The sequence below is a fragment of the Pipistrellus hanaki genome (genome assembly GCF_964339955.1).
Source record: "Pipistrellus hanaki genome assembly, chromosome: 2".
NCBI lineage: Eukaryota > Metazoa > Chordata > Mammalia > Chiroptera > Vespertilionidae > Pipistrellus > Pipistrellus hanaki.
Genome location: NC_140504.1, coordinates 187,973,339 through 187,988,860, shown reverse-complemented (window position 1 = coordinate 187,988,860; position 15,522 = coordinate 187,973,339). Strand labels below are relative to the sequence as shown.

The window sequence follows — 15,522 nt, the reverse complement described above, 5'->3', positions numbered from 1 at the left end:
GCATGTACCTTGGTTGCTGGCACGTCCCCTGTGAGGGGTGTGCAAGAGGCAGCTGGTTGATGTTTCTCTCTCATCGACGTTTCTAGCTCTCTATCTCTCTCCCTTCCTCTCTGTAAAAAATCAATAAAATATATTTTAAAAAAACAAACAACAACAACAAAAAAAAAAACAGCAGGTTCCCACAGAGGCAGGGCGGTGTTTGGAGAAGAGCATGAGCTTTGGAATATGTTCTCTGAACTTGAATTTCCCCACCAGTAGGCACCCTCACTCCACCTACTTTTTTAGATTGTTATGAAGATTTAAGATAATATAGCTAAACACCTAGTACAGTACCTACATTAAGTTGGTGCTCAGTAAATTGTGGCTATTTTTCATATGATAACCAACTATTTTAGCACCTGACTCTTAAGCTTCTATGCATCACTTGAATCGTAATAATAAACAAGAGAAACCATGGGTACATAGTCAGAATTGTTTTCCCTTGGCCCAGATGTTGGGTAAACCTAATGAAACATAACAGTGAGTTTTGTTTCACTCTTTCTGGGTGACTGTATCCTGTTTAAGAGAAGGAGAGAGGATAGGAAAGAAAAACCTAGGACCCTTCATGCCTGGTTGAACCATGAATGGGACTGAGGTGACTTTTGGAGTGCTGGGCAGATGGGCAGCTTGGTCGTTTGAGGTCAAAGCACGTATGACCTGTGTCCATGGTTCATGCTGGGGTTCCTCATGAGTCCTGGCCCGAGGCATGTTGGGGTGGACCTGACAGTGGATACGAGGTAGCGTCATGGCACTGATGACTGGTATCTCTCCGGTCCCTGGCCGGCCTCCCCAGGCATGCAGTACCACAAGCTGACCGAGCACTTTGACGAGAAGCCTTTCTCCTGCGAAGAGTGTGGGGCAAAGTTTGCAGCCAATTCTACCCTGAAGAACCACCTCCGCCTCCACACGGGGGACCGCCCGTTCATGTGCAAGCACTGCCTCATGACCTTCACCCAGGCCTCGGCCCTGGCCTACCACACCAAGAAGAAGCACTCCGAAGGTAAGGCATGGGGAAGTGTGTGTGTGTGTGTGTGTGTGTGTGTGTGTGTGATGTTTCTGTTGATTTCAGAGAGAAGAAGAAGAGAGGGATAGAAACATCAGTGATGAGAGGGAATCATTGATCAGCTGCCTCCTGCGCCCCACATGGGGATTGAGCTACAACCCAGGCACGTGCCCTGACTGGGAATCGAACCGTGACCTCCTGGTTCATAGGTCACTGCTCAACCACTGAGCCACACCGTCTGGGCAAGAATTTCTTCATTTCTCCTGATACTTGAATTGTGTGAGCTGCCTGAAAACCCACTTGGAATTAGGCAGGATCTGTATCTCAAGAAGATTAAAAACAGAACAGAATACAAAATCTCTAGGCAGCACATGTGCGCAGGCATGTAAATGCTCTGGTGAGTGATTCTGAGGGAACGCTGACTAATGCAGCGCTCTGACTTTATAGCCATAGAACTTACATAAAGCCAGGAATTCCCTAGACTTTAAGGTGGACTTGGAGCATGGGACAGACCTTGATTGCACACCTACTGTGGATCGGGCAGTGGCGGATGCCGAGTAAGTGAGCTGGGCCCTGTGCTCACAGAGCTGGTGGCTTAGAGCGTCTAGTGCAGAGAGAGTGACAGTGCGGTCACCGGTGGTGTGATACCCAACAACACCTGGAGGTATGGGAGGAGGACTAGGGGTTTCTGGTCTGGTCGGAGGGGAGGAGTCTTCTCCAAGGGTTCTGCATAGTTTGGAGCATTTATATGGAAGTGCTAATGCTGCTGCATCTTGCCTGGATTGCAAGACTCCTAACCAGTCTCCTCTCACCCTCCCACTGGAACCGGTCTCCTCTCACCCTCCCACTGGACAGTGTTCTCAGTAAATAGGCAGGGTGGTCCTTTTGAAATTAAACTATATCCTGTCACTCTCTGCTTAAAACCCCGAGAAGGCTCTTCACCTCACTTCTCCTGACCACCTGTGTGAAATCTCAGAGACCCAGCCCAATTCCCGCCTTATTTTTCTCCATAGTGCTTGTCATACGATTTATTATCTACCTTAGTCATTGCTTAGCGTTAGTCTCCCCGATTAGAATGAAAGCTTTTTGAGGGCAGAGCTGTCAGTCTTTTGTGTCATTGCTGTACCTGTAGAACTCGGAATAGTATTAGCGATGGAAGGCGCTTGGCAAACACTTACAGAGTAAATGAATTTCAGAGCCCTGTTGCAGGCACTGGGGACAATGTAACTGTTGCTCTGCTCTCGGAAAAGCAGACCACAAACAAATAATGAGTAATATAAATTTAGGTAGTGGTTATTGTGTGAAGAGAAATAAGGCAGGGTAAAAGCAAGAGGACGGAGGAGGAGGGGCCTGTTTATTTAATCAGAAAAGGCCTCTAGAGCTGAGAACTGAGTAGGAACCTGAATGAAATGAGAGATGGGACCAGCAGAAGCTCTAGGGGAAAAGCATCCCATACAGGAATGAGCTGAGCTGTGTGAGAGACCAAAGGAACTGGAAGGGGCTGAAGCAGAATAAACGAGTGAGTGCTGAGAGAGGCGGTCAGAGAGATCGCTGAAGGCCAGACCTTGCAGGGTCTTATACGCCAAGGTAAGCCGTGTGTTACAGACAATGGCTTAAAACAACAAGAATGTATCATCTTACCACTTTGGAGGTTAAAAGTCCAAAATGGGTCTTATGAGCCTAACATTTGTCAGAGTGAGAAAATAGAGAAGCCAGGTGACTTATAATAACTATAGCAAGTCATTGGGAGAAGCTTTGAGTCTCACCTTCATGTGCTGCTGCAGTTCCGTACTGAAAAAGTTCAGGGGATTCAGATCTGGGGGTTTCTGGACACCCAGATATATCTGTTTGCTGAGTGTGGAGTGAGCTCTGCCATATTGTGGTGGCCTGGTTAAAGATGGGTAATCTGTGTGATAAGATGGCCTGGTTAAAGATGGGTAATCTGTGTGATAAGATGGCCTGGTTAAAGATGGGTAATCTGTGTGATAAGATGGCCTGGTTAAAGATGGGTACTCTGTGTGATAAGATGGCCTGGTTAAAGATGGGTAATCTGGGTGATAAAATGGCCTGGTTAAAGATGGGTAATCTGTGTGATAAGATGGCCTGGTTAAAGATGGGTACTCTGTGTGATAAGATGGCCTGGTTAAAGATGGGTACTCTGTGTGATAAGATGGCCTGGTTAAAGATGGGTAATCTGTGTGATAAGATGGCCTGGTTAAAGATGGGTACTCTGTGTGATAAGATGGCCTGGTTAAAGATGGGTACTCTGTGTGATAAGATGGCCTGGTTAAAGATGGGTAATCTGTGTGATAAAATGGCCTGGTTAAAGATGGGTAATCTGTGTGATAAGATGGCCTGGTAAAGATGGGTAATCTGTGTGATAAGATGGCCTGGTAAAGATGGGTAATCTGGGTGATAAGATGGCCTGGTTAAAGATGGGTACTCTGTGTGATAAGATGGCCTGGTTAAAGATGGGTACTCTGTGTGATAAGATGGCCTGGTTAAAGATGGGTACTCTGTGTGATAAGATGGCCTGGTAAAGATGGGTACTCTGTGTGATAAGATGGCCTGGTAAAGATGGGTAATCTGTGTGATAAGATGGCCTGGTAAAGATGGGTAATCTGTGTGATAAGATGGCCTGGTTAAAGATGGGTAATCTGTGTGATAAGATGGCCTGGTAAAGATGGGTAATCTGTGTGATAAGATGGCCTGGTAAAGATGGGTAATCTGGGTGATAAGATGGCCTGGTAAAGATGGGTAATCTGGGTGATAAGAGCTCTGTCCTTGTTCCTGAGGGGGAGCCCGCACTGACATCGGCTGTGGATCAGCTGGGTTGCTGAGGCATCCTCTGATGGGAAGGCTCAGGCTCTCACCCATCGTATTGCATCTGCCTCCTGTTTAGTGCTGGCTCTAATAAACGCATGTGTATTTCCAGGAAAAATGTACGCGTGCCAGTACTGTGATGCTGTGTTTGCCCAGTCCATCGAGCTGTCCCGCCACGTGAGGACCCACACCGGGGACAAGCCCTATGTCTGCAGGGACTGTGGCAAGGGCTTCCGGCAGGCCAATGGCCTCTCCATCCACCTGCACACCTTTCACAGTATGTACCGAGGTTGTGGCTGATGGACACTCGGCACAGACCTGGCCTTGAGAAAACATTAGACAGTCATAACAGAATTGTCCCTCTACCAGAGCTGTGCCCCAATCAAGGCCTCACACATGTGACAGTCATAACACATGATCACTCTGCCAGAGGTGGGCCCCACTCTACCAGAGCCGGGAATGAAAGCTGGGTTGCTACCTACTTCAGCCATTTCCTGCTTGTGCCACCCGCACTCTCTAAGCCTTGACTTCCCTCCTCTGTAGAGACTAGCACCTACTCACAGGGTTGTTGGGAGGATTTAGTGGGTTAACACATGCAAGGCACTGAGAACGTGCCTGTCACACGGTGTCATTAAACATTACCTATGCAAGCGTTTTTATTATCGCATCTAAAGTGGAGAACAAGGGAGCACTCCTCCTGTCATTCATACGAATAGTGATGCTCTGACATACGAATAGTATGTCAGAAATCTCTAGGGAGAATTAGAAAACAAGCAGAAGAGCAGCACACCCCGGACAGCAGTAAAACAGACTTTAATTGGTAGATGTGAAGTGAGGAATTGAGGGGAACTGTTTGATGCTGCAGAGCTGGTTAATCCAGAAGCTTCCCGGGATGAAGCTAGGATAGTCAGATGATTGCTGTACTGACTTCTGGTCCTCGGAGCCTGTGACCTTGTATGACCTCTAAAGACAGTCTTGTACCTGGAGCTGTGCACGGCCACCCACACCTTACTGACCAGCCTGTGTTTTTCCCACCCCTTCCTCTCATGGCCGTCCCTCATGGAACCAGACATAGAAGACCCGTATGACTGCAAGAAGTGCAGGATGAGCTTCTCCACGCTGCAGGATCACCGCAAGCACATCCACGAGGTGCACTCCAAGGACTACCACCCCTGCCCCACGTGCGGGAAGATCTTCAGCGCCCCCTCCATGCTGGAGCGCCACATGGTGACCCACGTTGGGGGGAAGCCCTTCAGCTGCGGGATCTGCAACAAGGCCTACCAGGTGACCGCAGGCTCCCTGGCGCTCAGCCCTGTACCTTGTCCCTGCCCCTCGGCTTCTCTCCCTGGTCTGGTCTGAGGAGCACATGGTGTCTCCGGGTGGGACGGCTTGCCTGGCGCTCATGAAGATGCAGCTGGTACTAGAGCAGATTTGCTAAGGTGATCTGATGGGAGTGGTATGGGGGGTTCGGGGGGCTCTAAATGCAGCCCAGTTCTCACCCTCTGACCTGAGTGCTGCTTCCCCCAGGGCAGTCACATTCTTTAGACTCTGTTGACCCCGAGTGTGGAGGGACATGAGAATGGCAACAGAGTCTGTAACGCTGCCTAGAATTATTGTGTTTCGGACTATTATTTTTAACTCCCAGGGAAGGGCTCTGCTTTTTACCTTAGAATTTGGTATGTAATTAAAGGGAAACTCTATAGAGAACTAAAAAAGAAACCACTCATCTGGAAACCTAAGCGCTCAGAGAAGAGAAGGGTCCTTGCCAGTAACTGTAAGATTTAGGTTATGGAGAGAAGCCCAGCAACTCATTGCAGCTCAGCAGAGACTGGGATGTTGACTTTGTGCCAGGCTTTGTGCTGAGACATTACGGTACAGAGCTGAGGAAGGCTTGCTCCCTAGGAAACAGTGGGATTCTAGGGAGAGCCCAGCGCTGCTCCGAACCCAGAGGAGGCGTCACCTGCCTGTGGAGTAGGGGCAGACGCCAGGATTTGAATCTTGCTCCTGCTCTTTACTAATCCTGTGACCCTGAGTGAGGCATTTTACCCCTCTGTCTCAGCCTCCGCCTCACGGAAATGATTCTAACTCCTCCCTCACGGCTTGTGAGGAGTGAGTGTCCTGCTGAGCCTGCCCTGGGGTGGCCTCTCAGGACGCGCAGGGGCCTCTTCCCGCAGCCCTAGCCTCTGTCAGGCCGGCACGCGGTGGCAGGAGAGAGTGGGAGTCCAGACCCACCGCCGACCGGAGAGCGGTGTCCCTCTCGCATGAGGGCTTTATGAGCGCTCTGCTTGCTGGAACATCTTGAAACTGAACATTTGCCAAATTCCTTGCAGCAATTGTCTGGTCTGTGGTACCACAATCGGACCCACCACCCTGACGTGTTTGCTGCTCAGAACCATCGATCTTCTAAGTTCTCATCACTCCAGTGCAGCTCATGTGACAAAACCTTTTCCAACTCCATTGAGCACAAGAAGCACATCAAAACAGAGCACGCAGGTGAGCGGTGCCAGAGGCGGGAGCAGAGAGGCTTAGTGACGCGGATCCTGGGTTTACACCGAACTCCAACTCAGGGCTAGAGTAGGGTGCGGTGGTAATGCCTTCATTCTCCCAGCACACCTGGAGGGTGCCTCCCTGGTGCCCAGGAACAGCGGCTTGAGTGGCAGTAGCTCTCTAACCCAGAGATGGAGGGCGGTGCAAGCTGCTCCCAGCCCGAGTCACACTCAGCCACAGCACAAGGGGAGGGCGGCTCTGGGGGGAAGGCCTGACCAGCACTGATCAGCTGCATGGCCTTGGCAAGTGACCTCCTTTCTGAGCCCGCCTCCTTCTCTTCAGGATGCCTATAATTAATACCTACCTTGCAGGGGAATCTGAGGATAATCACAACAGCCAGCAGTTACGAAGCATTTCCTGTGTGCAAGGCGCTATGCTAAGCACTCCACATGTATTTTGTCCTTTAATCTTCACAACAACCTGCGGCCAGGCCGTCTGGACCCAGCGCTGGCGTCTTCACCACTAGAGTGCATGATATGTCATAGGTGGAAGGTTCTTGGCACTTGGCAGGTGCCTGCTCAGTGTTAGGCGTCACCCCTGCCCCAGCCCTGTCACTGTCCAGCCTTAGGGAGCCATCCTTTTCTTCCCGTGTGCTTCGCAGATATGAAGTTCCATGAATGTGAGCAGTGTAAGGAGCTTTTCCCCACGCCAGCTTTGCTTCAAGTTCACATCAAGTGCCAGCACTCAGGTCAGTGCCACCACACCCCTGCCCGGCGGAGACTCTCCTCTCCACTGTTCACAGCTGTGCAACCCAGGCCACGTAGCCTAGCTGCCTGTGCCTCAGTTTCCTCATCTGTAAAACGGGGGCAGGCGTAGTTCCCACCTCATCAGGTAACTGTCAGGATTGAATATGCCAGTAGACAGAATACACATAGGGGCCTGGCATTCCATAAGCATGACCTGTGATTGTCATTGTTACTACTATGTCTCATCAAATCTAAAAGCTAGTTTAAGATGCATCCTTTAAAAAGAATGAACCATTAAGAAAGAAACACAGCTGCTAATTAAACTCTGCTTCCTTGTCACTTAGAACTTACAGATTATTCTAAGTGCTGTTTTGGACTAAATTTGATATAGATTTTTATGCATTCTTTTTTTTCTTCTTTTTAAATAAATCTTAATTCAGATTATTACAGTTATTCCTGTTTTTCCCCCCCATAGCTCCCCTCTACCCAGTTCCCACCCCAATATGCATTCTTATGAGTATATATAAAAAAGGAAACAAAAGAAATAAATAAGGTCAGACTCCAGCTTCTCAGGGTAGCTTTCAACTCAGATTGTTGACATGCGTGTTACTCCACATGGTGGTAACTGCCCTCCAGAGTGCTGGATGGAGCGCGTAGTGGGGCCTCTGGCTGTGGGCTGTTGAGCCCATAGGAAACTGGTTTATTTTTCATTCCCACCGAGGGTAGATCTGAACACTCACCCTTGCCTTCTCTCTCCTACGCCTCTGGGCTCCGGTCAGTGAGAGGCATGCACTGCTCCTGTCTTAGGGACTTTCAGGCCTGGTCACATGCTGTGCGGGTCCTGGTACCGGGCTTCACCCAGTTTCCATGTTCTTTGTGCAGTCGTTGACAGTGACACCCAACTGCCACCTCTCCCATGGCGTCGTTAAATGCCATGGACTCCGTGTCAGAGACATTAAAACATGCTTCCTAGAACTGATGACATACGGTGTTGGCAGCACCATTCCCTGCCGCTGGGTGAATAGTGGGCTTCTGCAGAGGCAGTTTAAGCTGTGGTTCTCAGGGGCTTCGGGCCCACAGAACCCTGGTCTGCCTGGGAGCGTGTTCCTCGCTGCTCCTCCCTCTCCCTGCCCTTGTCTCTCAGCCATTTCACCCACAGCTCCTCCCTGTCTCCCGCCTCCAGGGTCGCAGCCGTTCCGGTGCTTGTACTGTGCGGCCACCTTCCGCTTCCCCGGAGCACTGCAGCACCACGTCACCACGGAGCACTTCAAGCAGTCGGAGAGCACCTTCCCCTGCGAGCTCTGTGGGGAGCTCTTCACCTCCCCGGCCCAGCTGGAGGGCCACCTGGAGTCCGAGCACCCAAAGGTGGCGGGCACTGAAGCCCAGGCAGCGGCCTCGCAGGTGGTGCAGGTAACGGCCCTCAGACACGGGGTGCTAACGTGGGGTCCCTAAGACTTCTCTAGGGGTCTCTCCCGCACAGCACGCCTCTCTCTCTTGGGGTCCTCAGAGGGCCCTGTAAGCGATCCAGTCATCGCTAAGAGGACCTGTCAGAGTCTCTCTGGACCTCTTGCCAAACAGAACAGGAAGTTCTAGTGTCCTGGTCGTCACATGCGAGATGCCCCGAAGTAGCGGGAGCCTAGAACAAGAATTTCCAAAAGCAGAACCACCCAGGCGGCTCTCCTGATTCCTGCACTTCCCGCCTCCGGTGGGGCACCGTGGGAGGCGGTGAGAGCTGGGGAGCCTCGGAGAGGGGGGGCTCTTTGTTGGGAGCTCCGTCGCCCTGAGAGCTCCTCCGCCGGCGCAGGACACCTCTCCTCCCAGAGGGGGCGGAAAGGAAGGCAGCTCCCCTCTAAGGATGCAGGGTTTGTGGGGGGCTGGAGAGGGGCTGTGGGCTGACGGCATGGCCGTCCGGCCTCCTGGGCATCACGGGTAAGCCGTGCTCCACAGCCTCCAGGGTGCGAGGGCCAGTCAGGGACAGGCCTCCGCGTGGCTCCCGCCTTACACCAGAGGCTGTGCTCCTGGCGTTCTCACCTGTTCGGTTCTGGGTAAGGCCTTTGGGAAGAGTCCGTTGCTGAAAGAAAAGGAACGAACACGCGGCTTGAAAACTACTCTCTGGATGGCTTTTGGTTGGACATCACAGTTGGTCTCTCCACTCCCAGCGGCACAGAGCTGGGCTTCCCCACTGCTGCCACTTTTATCTAGTGCCCTGCTCCCCGCTCTGGGCTCGTTCTCAAGAGCCAGGGTACCTGTGCCCCCATGGGCACTCTGGCCTGAAATAGCAGGGGCATCAGGCTGTCCTGAGCTCCGCACTTCAGGTCATCAGCCTGGAGGTTCCAGCGGGAGCTGGGTTACTTAGCACAGACTGGTCCTCCCTGGACGGGAAGGCCGTCTTTGACAGATGCCGACGTGGAAGGGGTGCGGCCTGGGGAGGGAGGGGAGATGCCTGCCCTGCCAGCCTGGTGAGCCAAATGAGGGAGTTGACAGAAGTCACTCTTCATCCACTCGCTCTGCAGCCCTGGAGCCACGGGAGGCTCTTAGCCTGATCAGGCCCAGAAACACCCCTGTCGGCGTGTCATTCCAGTGTCCGTGGTTCTAGCATGACGCTGACACCTTGGTGGCATTCCTTTCACACGGCTCTGACTCTGCGGTGTAATCCTCAGGACGGGAAGGCCCAGTGTGAGAAGCCGAGCCGGCGCTCACCGGTGTGTAATCAGAGTCCGGGCCTGAGGTGGCATACTGAGCTAAATTACAGCAATTTAGCACACGGTTATTTAAATTGTTTGCCTGCCTCTCCTTTGCATCACTGGTGTGTAAGATTTGCCTCTACCCATTAGGCACGTGCAATTGCTCTCCTCAGGTGAAAACATAAATATCATCATTACAGCCTGGATGGAAACGATGCAAACTCTGGGGAGCTAGCTATGGACGCTGCCCAGAGCCTCATGGTCGTCTCCTTCCAGGTGATCCAGGCCCCAGAGCCGGCCGCCTCAGCAGAGCAGGTGATCACTCTGGAGGAGACCCAGCTGGCCGGGTCCCAGGTGTTTGTGACGTTGCCGGACTCGCAGACGTCTCAGACCAGCTCTGAGCTCGTGGCAGTGACCGTGGAGGACCTGCTGGATGGGACCGTGACCCTGATCTGTGGTGAGGCCAAGTGAGTGGCTGCTCATCGGGGAAGGGGTCCTGCACGGGCAGCAGAGAGAATGCTCCACGGCTGGCCCTTTTGCCCTCGGTCCCTGGCTGTCCTGCGTGATGAGCAACTTAGCCCAGCACCAACCAAAACAGTCTCCCTTGGAAAACAGACGGCAGAAGCGTCTTTCTCATAGAACCACCAACGTCTGAGCATATCGTTGCCAACCCTCTGCCCTCCCATAGGCTGGCCATGGCCTGTCACACTGTCCACCCCGCAGCAGAGCAGAGCTTCTGAAATAGAGTCGGAAAGCCGTGGGCAGGAGCTGGTGACCAGGTAAGCAGAGGTGCCAGGAGCCGCAGCCCTCTGCACAGAACGGCAGGTGTGGGGTCGTAGCCCCACTGAGGGGCTGCAGATGCTGTCAGTACCTTCTGGCCACTTAATGAGAGAAAAGCACCCACGGACCATCCAGGGGCCCCCCGTCTTGAGCACAGTTGGCACTTCCTCACATCTCTCATCCCCCAGCTGCTGGTCATGGGCAGGAGCAGCCTGTGAACACAGCAAGGCCTCATCTGCATGGGGACTCCCATCGGGCAGTGCCGTCAGCCCTTCTGCCAGCGCAGCCTTGGAAGAGTTTCTGGATGTGTTCAGTGGAGGCTGCAAGGCTGTCCCTGCCCCTCTGGCAGGTTCGTGGTGCTCTGTACTGAAGGCTGAGCCTCGGCCTTCCCCGCTGCCCTCATCCCCTTTCCTGTCAGCGCCTGCCTTCTGCCCGACCCGGAGGCCGTGCCCCTCCCTCCGGAGCATGTAATAGAGCCAGCAACCCGCGCCAGGTGGAGCGGTGCCCGTGACCGCCCCGGCTCTGCCTCCTGCCACCGTCCTCCGCGCTGGGTGTTCGGCCTGCTGTCCGACTCTCCAGGCTGCCACCGCTTCTGCAGGTCAGGGATCCTTTGGAGTCTGAATCCCACTAGGCTTTTTATCTTCCGTTCCTAACATGTAATCTGGTAATTAATGGGTGGTGGAGTCCATTATGAAGTGCAATTAGATGGATGTAGGTCCCCGCCATTTGGAGAGAATGACTAGCATTTATCTTCCTTTCCTCCATGCCAGAAGGTTGGCCTGCTAGTGCAGTGTTTACACACAGGCAGGCTCCCTGCCACCTCGGGCTTGCCCCCCCAACCCTGCGGAGGGCAGTGCCCAATGTGGTCACTGCCTTCAAGCTCGAGGAGGCGAAAGACTAGCCCACCCCTTTCCAAGCACATTTCACATCACCAGGGGCAAGCAGGATAAAGGGTCCCTGTTGGTCATGGGAGGGACTTTTATTGCCACCGCGCACGGCTGGAAAGGCAGAGGAGGGCCCTTAACACTGACCAGCATGTGCATGGCCAGGGCCTGTGCTGGCAGTGAGCTCCACCTGGGCCCTGCACCCACATACTCCTGCCTCCAGGGTGTCCCCATTGTGATGTGCAAATCGCTGGAGCTGGGCAGCTCAGGGTTCTTCATTCTGAAGTCAATGACATTTCAAAGGCAAGTCGCCTCAAAAGCCAAACACTGACCAGAAGATGGTGCTCAAACCTTTGAGACTTAGCCTCCACGTGCAGCCCTCACTGCTGCTGCCAAGCCCGTCTGTCTCCGTAAGCTTTTCAGTCCTGTGAGCTGTCAGCCCAGGAGAGCTCTCGATCTGCAAGTGGCGAAATGACACGGACTCTCCTGCTGACACCAGATAAACCCACTGAGGGAGTGGAGTGGCCTGTGCTTACAGCGCCTGCGGCCCAGCCCAGCGATGAGGACACAGCGCCTCAGAGCCACAGGCTGCGGCTGGGACCTGCGTGTCCTCAAAACAGCTCCCAGCCAAAACACCAGGAAATGGGAAGGAATTGCTGAGGGCCTGCAGGAGAAAAGGGCTTCTCCTTTTAAACAGTCTTCCGAATAAGCAAAATGTGTGTTTTAAACCCAGCTTCCAGTCCTTCAGGTACTGAGACCCCTTTCTTCATTCCTGACGGACCCGGGCTGTGACAGGACATGTGCTTTCTCCTGTCACCAGCCCAGCAGGTCGCCGAGCTGGGAGCTGACATAGACCTGGGCTGACTGCTGCTGTCGGACTCCCCCGGTACCGGCATCGGGCATGGCCCTGTGCTCATTCTGGTCGGGGATAAGGAAGTTTCGTCTCTGCTCCGAGGGGACCTTTGCAACATGCGGCATTGGCAGTGACCTTACACTGTCCCTCTCTGGAGATGCTCGGGTGTGATTTTATTGTAGAAAAACTTTCTAGCTCTAGTTGGCCACTTTCTGCCAAAGAGATCTTCTGAGTTACTGCCTCAGAGGACACTGTTATCTTGGCCTCGCCCCCTCACCGACTTGCTTCATGGCAGTGGTCTTCTCTCTGCCTCATTGCCATGGTGCTGCCTGTGGCCTCCGGCTGAACGCAGGGCTTATGCGATGGTCTGGAGGAGTCCGTGGCTCCCAAGCTCCTGAGACAGCTGGTGAGGAGGGGCAGGCAGGCAGGCTGCGAGCGGAAGGCTAATTCGGTGGGAGTGATGGGAGTCACTTAGGGACAGGACTTACCATCCAGGTAATGAGAAGCACGTAGAGGCTCAGGAGCAAGGATGACCGTAGGGAGGTGTCTGAGCAGAGCCTGAGGCCAGAGGGGCAGCGCAGGGGCAAAGACGGAGGTGTCTCCTTTATTTTTATAAAACCCATCTCTCCCATCTCCAAAGTGTTGTGTTTGGAAAAGTTTGAGGCCATGGTCTTCATGGTCTACAGTGTGAGTCCTGGGTTCCCTGGAGATCGCGGCCCTCTCTCTGGTTGCTGCAGACTCTCCTGCTGCTGGCCACGGAACACATCAGCCTCGTCCCCAGGGAGGGCCTGAGAGGGGCTGAGGATAAGTGGAACTCAGGCCCGTTCTCTGTGCCTGGCTAGTGAGGAACACTCCCAGATCGAGGAGATGAGGCGGGCCCTAGGAGTTTCTCTCTCACCCGGGTAATGTGGGCACCACAGGCTGATGGCATATCAATGAGGTGGGAGGGATGTGGCTGAGATCAGTGAGTGACCAAGGATGAAGGAAACAGCTCACCTTACCCTGATTGGTTCTTATAGCAGTGTTTCTATGGCACGGGCCAGACGGTTGGACAGTGATGGAGAAAATGCTGGCATACTTGAATCAGTCCTCCCAAAGGAACTCACTGCCCGGTGTGGCCCAGTGCATCCAGGGACCTGGGGAAGTAGACGATAAAGGAGGACTTGGGGTTGAAGGGAGTGTGAAGGCAGGTTGATAACTGTTTTGGTTGCCATGGAAAACCTTGGGGCTGGTAGGACTTGGGCCAAAGGCTCCGAAGCACAGTCAGAACTTGCTACACCATCGACTCGGCCTATAACACCGAGAAACTGTCTGTGCTTTGGTGATACGTGTGAGGAGAGTGTATACCGTGGGCAGTTTAATTCCGTGGGCTTTCAAATCACAGAAATTGTCTGTCGTACCTTACCAGGCCAGCCCGCCCGTGATCAAGACGACTAAGCAGCACATGGTGCTGTATAAATAGGATTACAAACCATTGTTCGTGCTCACCTTGCATTGGTCTATATAAATAAAATATGTACCTTGAAAACCGTGATGCTGCGTGAGCTTCAAATGAATGATGATGTAGATGATTTCTGTGGCTCAGGGCAGCTGTCACACAGGCTGGAGGGGCCTGGCCTCCTAGGGGCGCTGCACCTTCGGGACATGCTCACAGGGAGGTGCGGGGGGAGCGCTTGCCTGGCCTGTGGAGTCTCATTTCCCAGGGAGCCATGTGGTGCAGGCCAGACCTGGGCACGTCCCGGCTGTGCCACGTGCTGACCGTGTGGCTGGTGAGGCCCCTCCGGAGCTCTGGCTTCATCTGTAAACGGGGGATTGTTATATCTACCCCACAGAATCGGGGTGTGGGTTAAAAGCCTGGACTTAACTGTGTTGAGTGTTGTAATTGTAGTTGTCATTAATCACGTCCCTCACACGGGCCAGCCGTTCCCTGCGGTCTCCAGCACCGAGTGTTCCTTCCTTCGCGCTTTGTGTCTCTTCCAGTCCCCGCGCATCCTTAGGGATCCTCACAACACCCACCGCTTCTCACGCATCCTAGAATCTCGGCTGCCCCACAGCATGAGATGCTGAGCAGATAACTATAAAGCAGAAACCTTGTGTGGGGGAAGCTGGAAATGTCACGTTGTTGGCAGACACAGAAGCTGTGGTGGTTTCTGCAGTTAGATCCGGTGTGTGAGGCCGGGGGGGGGGGGGGGGGGGACGTGTCTAGACTGCAGCCTTGGCTCAGGCCAGCATTGCCCACCGACGCTGGGAGGGAGAGGGGGGCCTCCTGGAGTAGCCGCCCCGATACACTTGCCCAGAGCCCACAATGCCCTCCGCCTAAGCAATGTGGGGAGAGGCTGGCGCTGTGGATTTTAGAGCTGTAATCCTGAGAGCGTCCGAGGAGCCGCTGGCTCCAGCGTGAAGGTGACCGCAGGGTGAAGCGCGGGAGGACTGGGCAGAGGTAGGAAATGGGCCGGTGGGTCCTGGGTGATGGGTCACCTCAGGCCTGGACTCTGAGCTTCCACCCACCTCTGACTAGGCGATGACCATGGGCGAGCCGCCCTCACAGTGACGGTGAGGAGGAAAGCCAGCGCTTGTGAAATGTCTCCCGGAGTGTAGGTGCCCGGACAGGGTGCCTGTCCACATCCCAGGTACATGACAGTGGCCTGGGCAGGGGAGAGGGCAGGAAGGAGGAAGCCTCACGCCCTGAGGCTGAGGGCCTGGGTGAGCCGCAGGGGCGTGCAAGACCCAGGCAAGCGGACAGCTGTGTCCCAGGCCAGCCCCGGGGGCGCCACCAATGAAGGCCCCTGTGTGAGTGAGGCACCGACCTCGTGCCAGGCAGGGACACACCCAGCCCGGGCTCAGGAAACGGAGCCCTGAGTGTGGATGGCCTCTGGCCTTGCTGCCGGAGCATCCCCATTCACTGCTCCTCGTACCCGCCGAGAGCGTGTACTCAGAACGCGAGTGGTGTGCAACGTAACTTTTCTGAGGCCCAGAGCCATCACCTTAGTTAGGGAATGACGGAGGACCGAGGCGTCACTAGGACATCAGTACAGGCAGCAAGCTCCTTCCTTTCTGTGCACCTGTCCCCCAGTGAGCCAGGCCACAGGTCCCTGTCCAGGAAGACGCTCTCTCCCCAAATACCTGGCCCAGACAGTGCGCTTGGTGCTCAGTAGATGCCGCTGCTCAGCCAGGACCTTGCAGTGCTTATCCTTGTGGCCGCTCAGGGAGAACCCAACTTCTC

The 15,522-nt window shown here is 54.0% G+C and overlaps 1 protein-coding gene across 1 annotated transcript in view; it reads left to right on the top strand.

The window, feature by feature from the left end:
* The window catches only part of ZBTB40 (zinc finger and BTB domain containing 40), a 58,373-nt gene extending 44,542 nt beyond the window's left edge, over positions 1-13,831 (top strand). Inside the window, exons 12-18 of the mRNA XM_084874833.1 lie at positions 833-1,039; positions 3,978-4,142; positions 4,935-5,149; positions 6,196-6,358; positions 7,014-7,100; positions 8,282-8,508; positions 10,059-13,831. Coding sequence (XP_084730959.1) covers positions 833-1,039; positions 3,978-4,142; positions 4,935-5,149; positions 6,196-6,358; positions 7,014-7,100; positions 8,282-8,508; positions 10,059-10,253 — 1,259 coding nt within the window. The 3' untranslated portion in view covers positions 10,254-13,831. The remainder of the gene's footprint in view (positions 1-832; positions 1,040-3,977; positions 4,143-4,934; positions 5,150-6,195; positions 6,359-7,013; positions 7,101-8,281; positions 8,509-10,058) is intronic.
* The last annotated feature ends 1,691 nt before the right edge of the window (positions 13,832-15,522 follow it).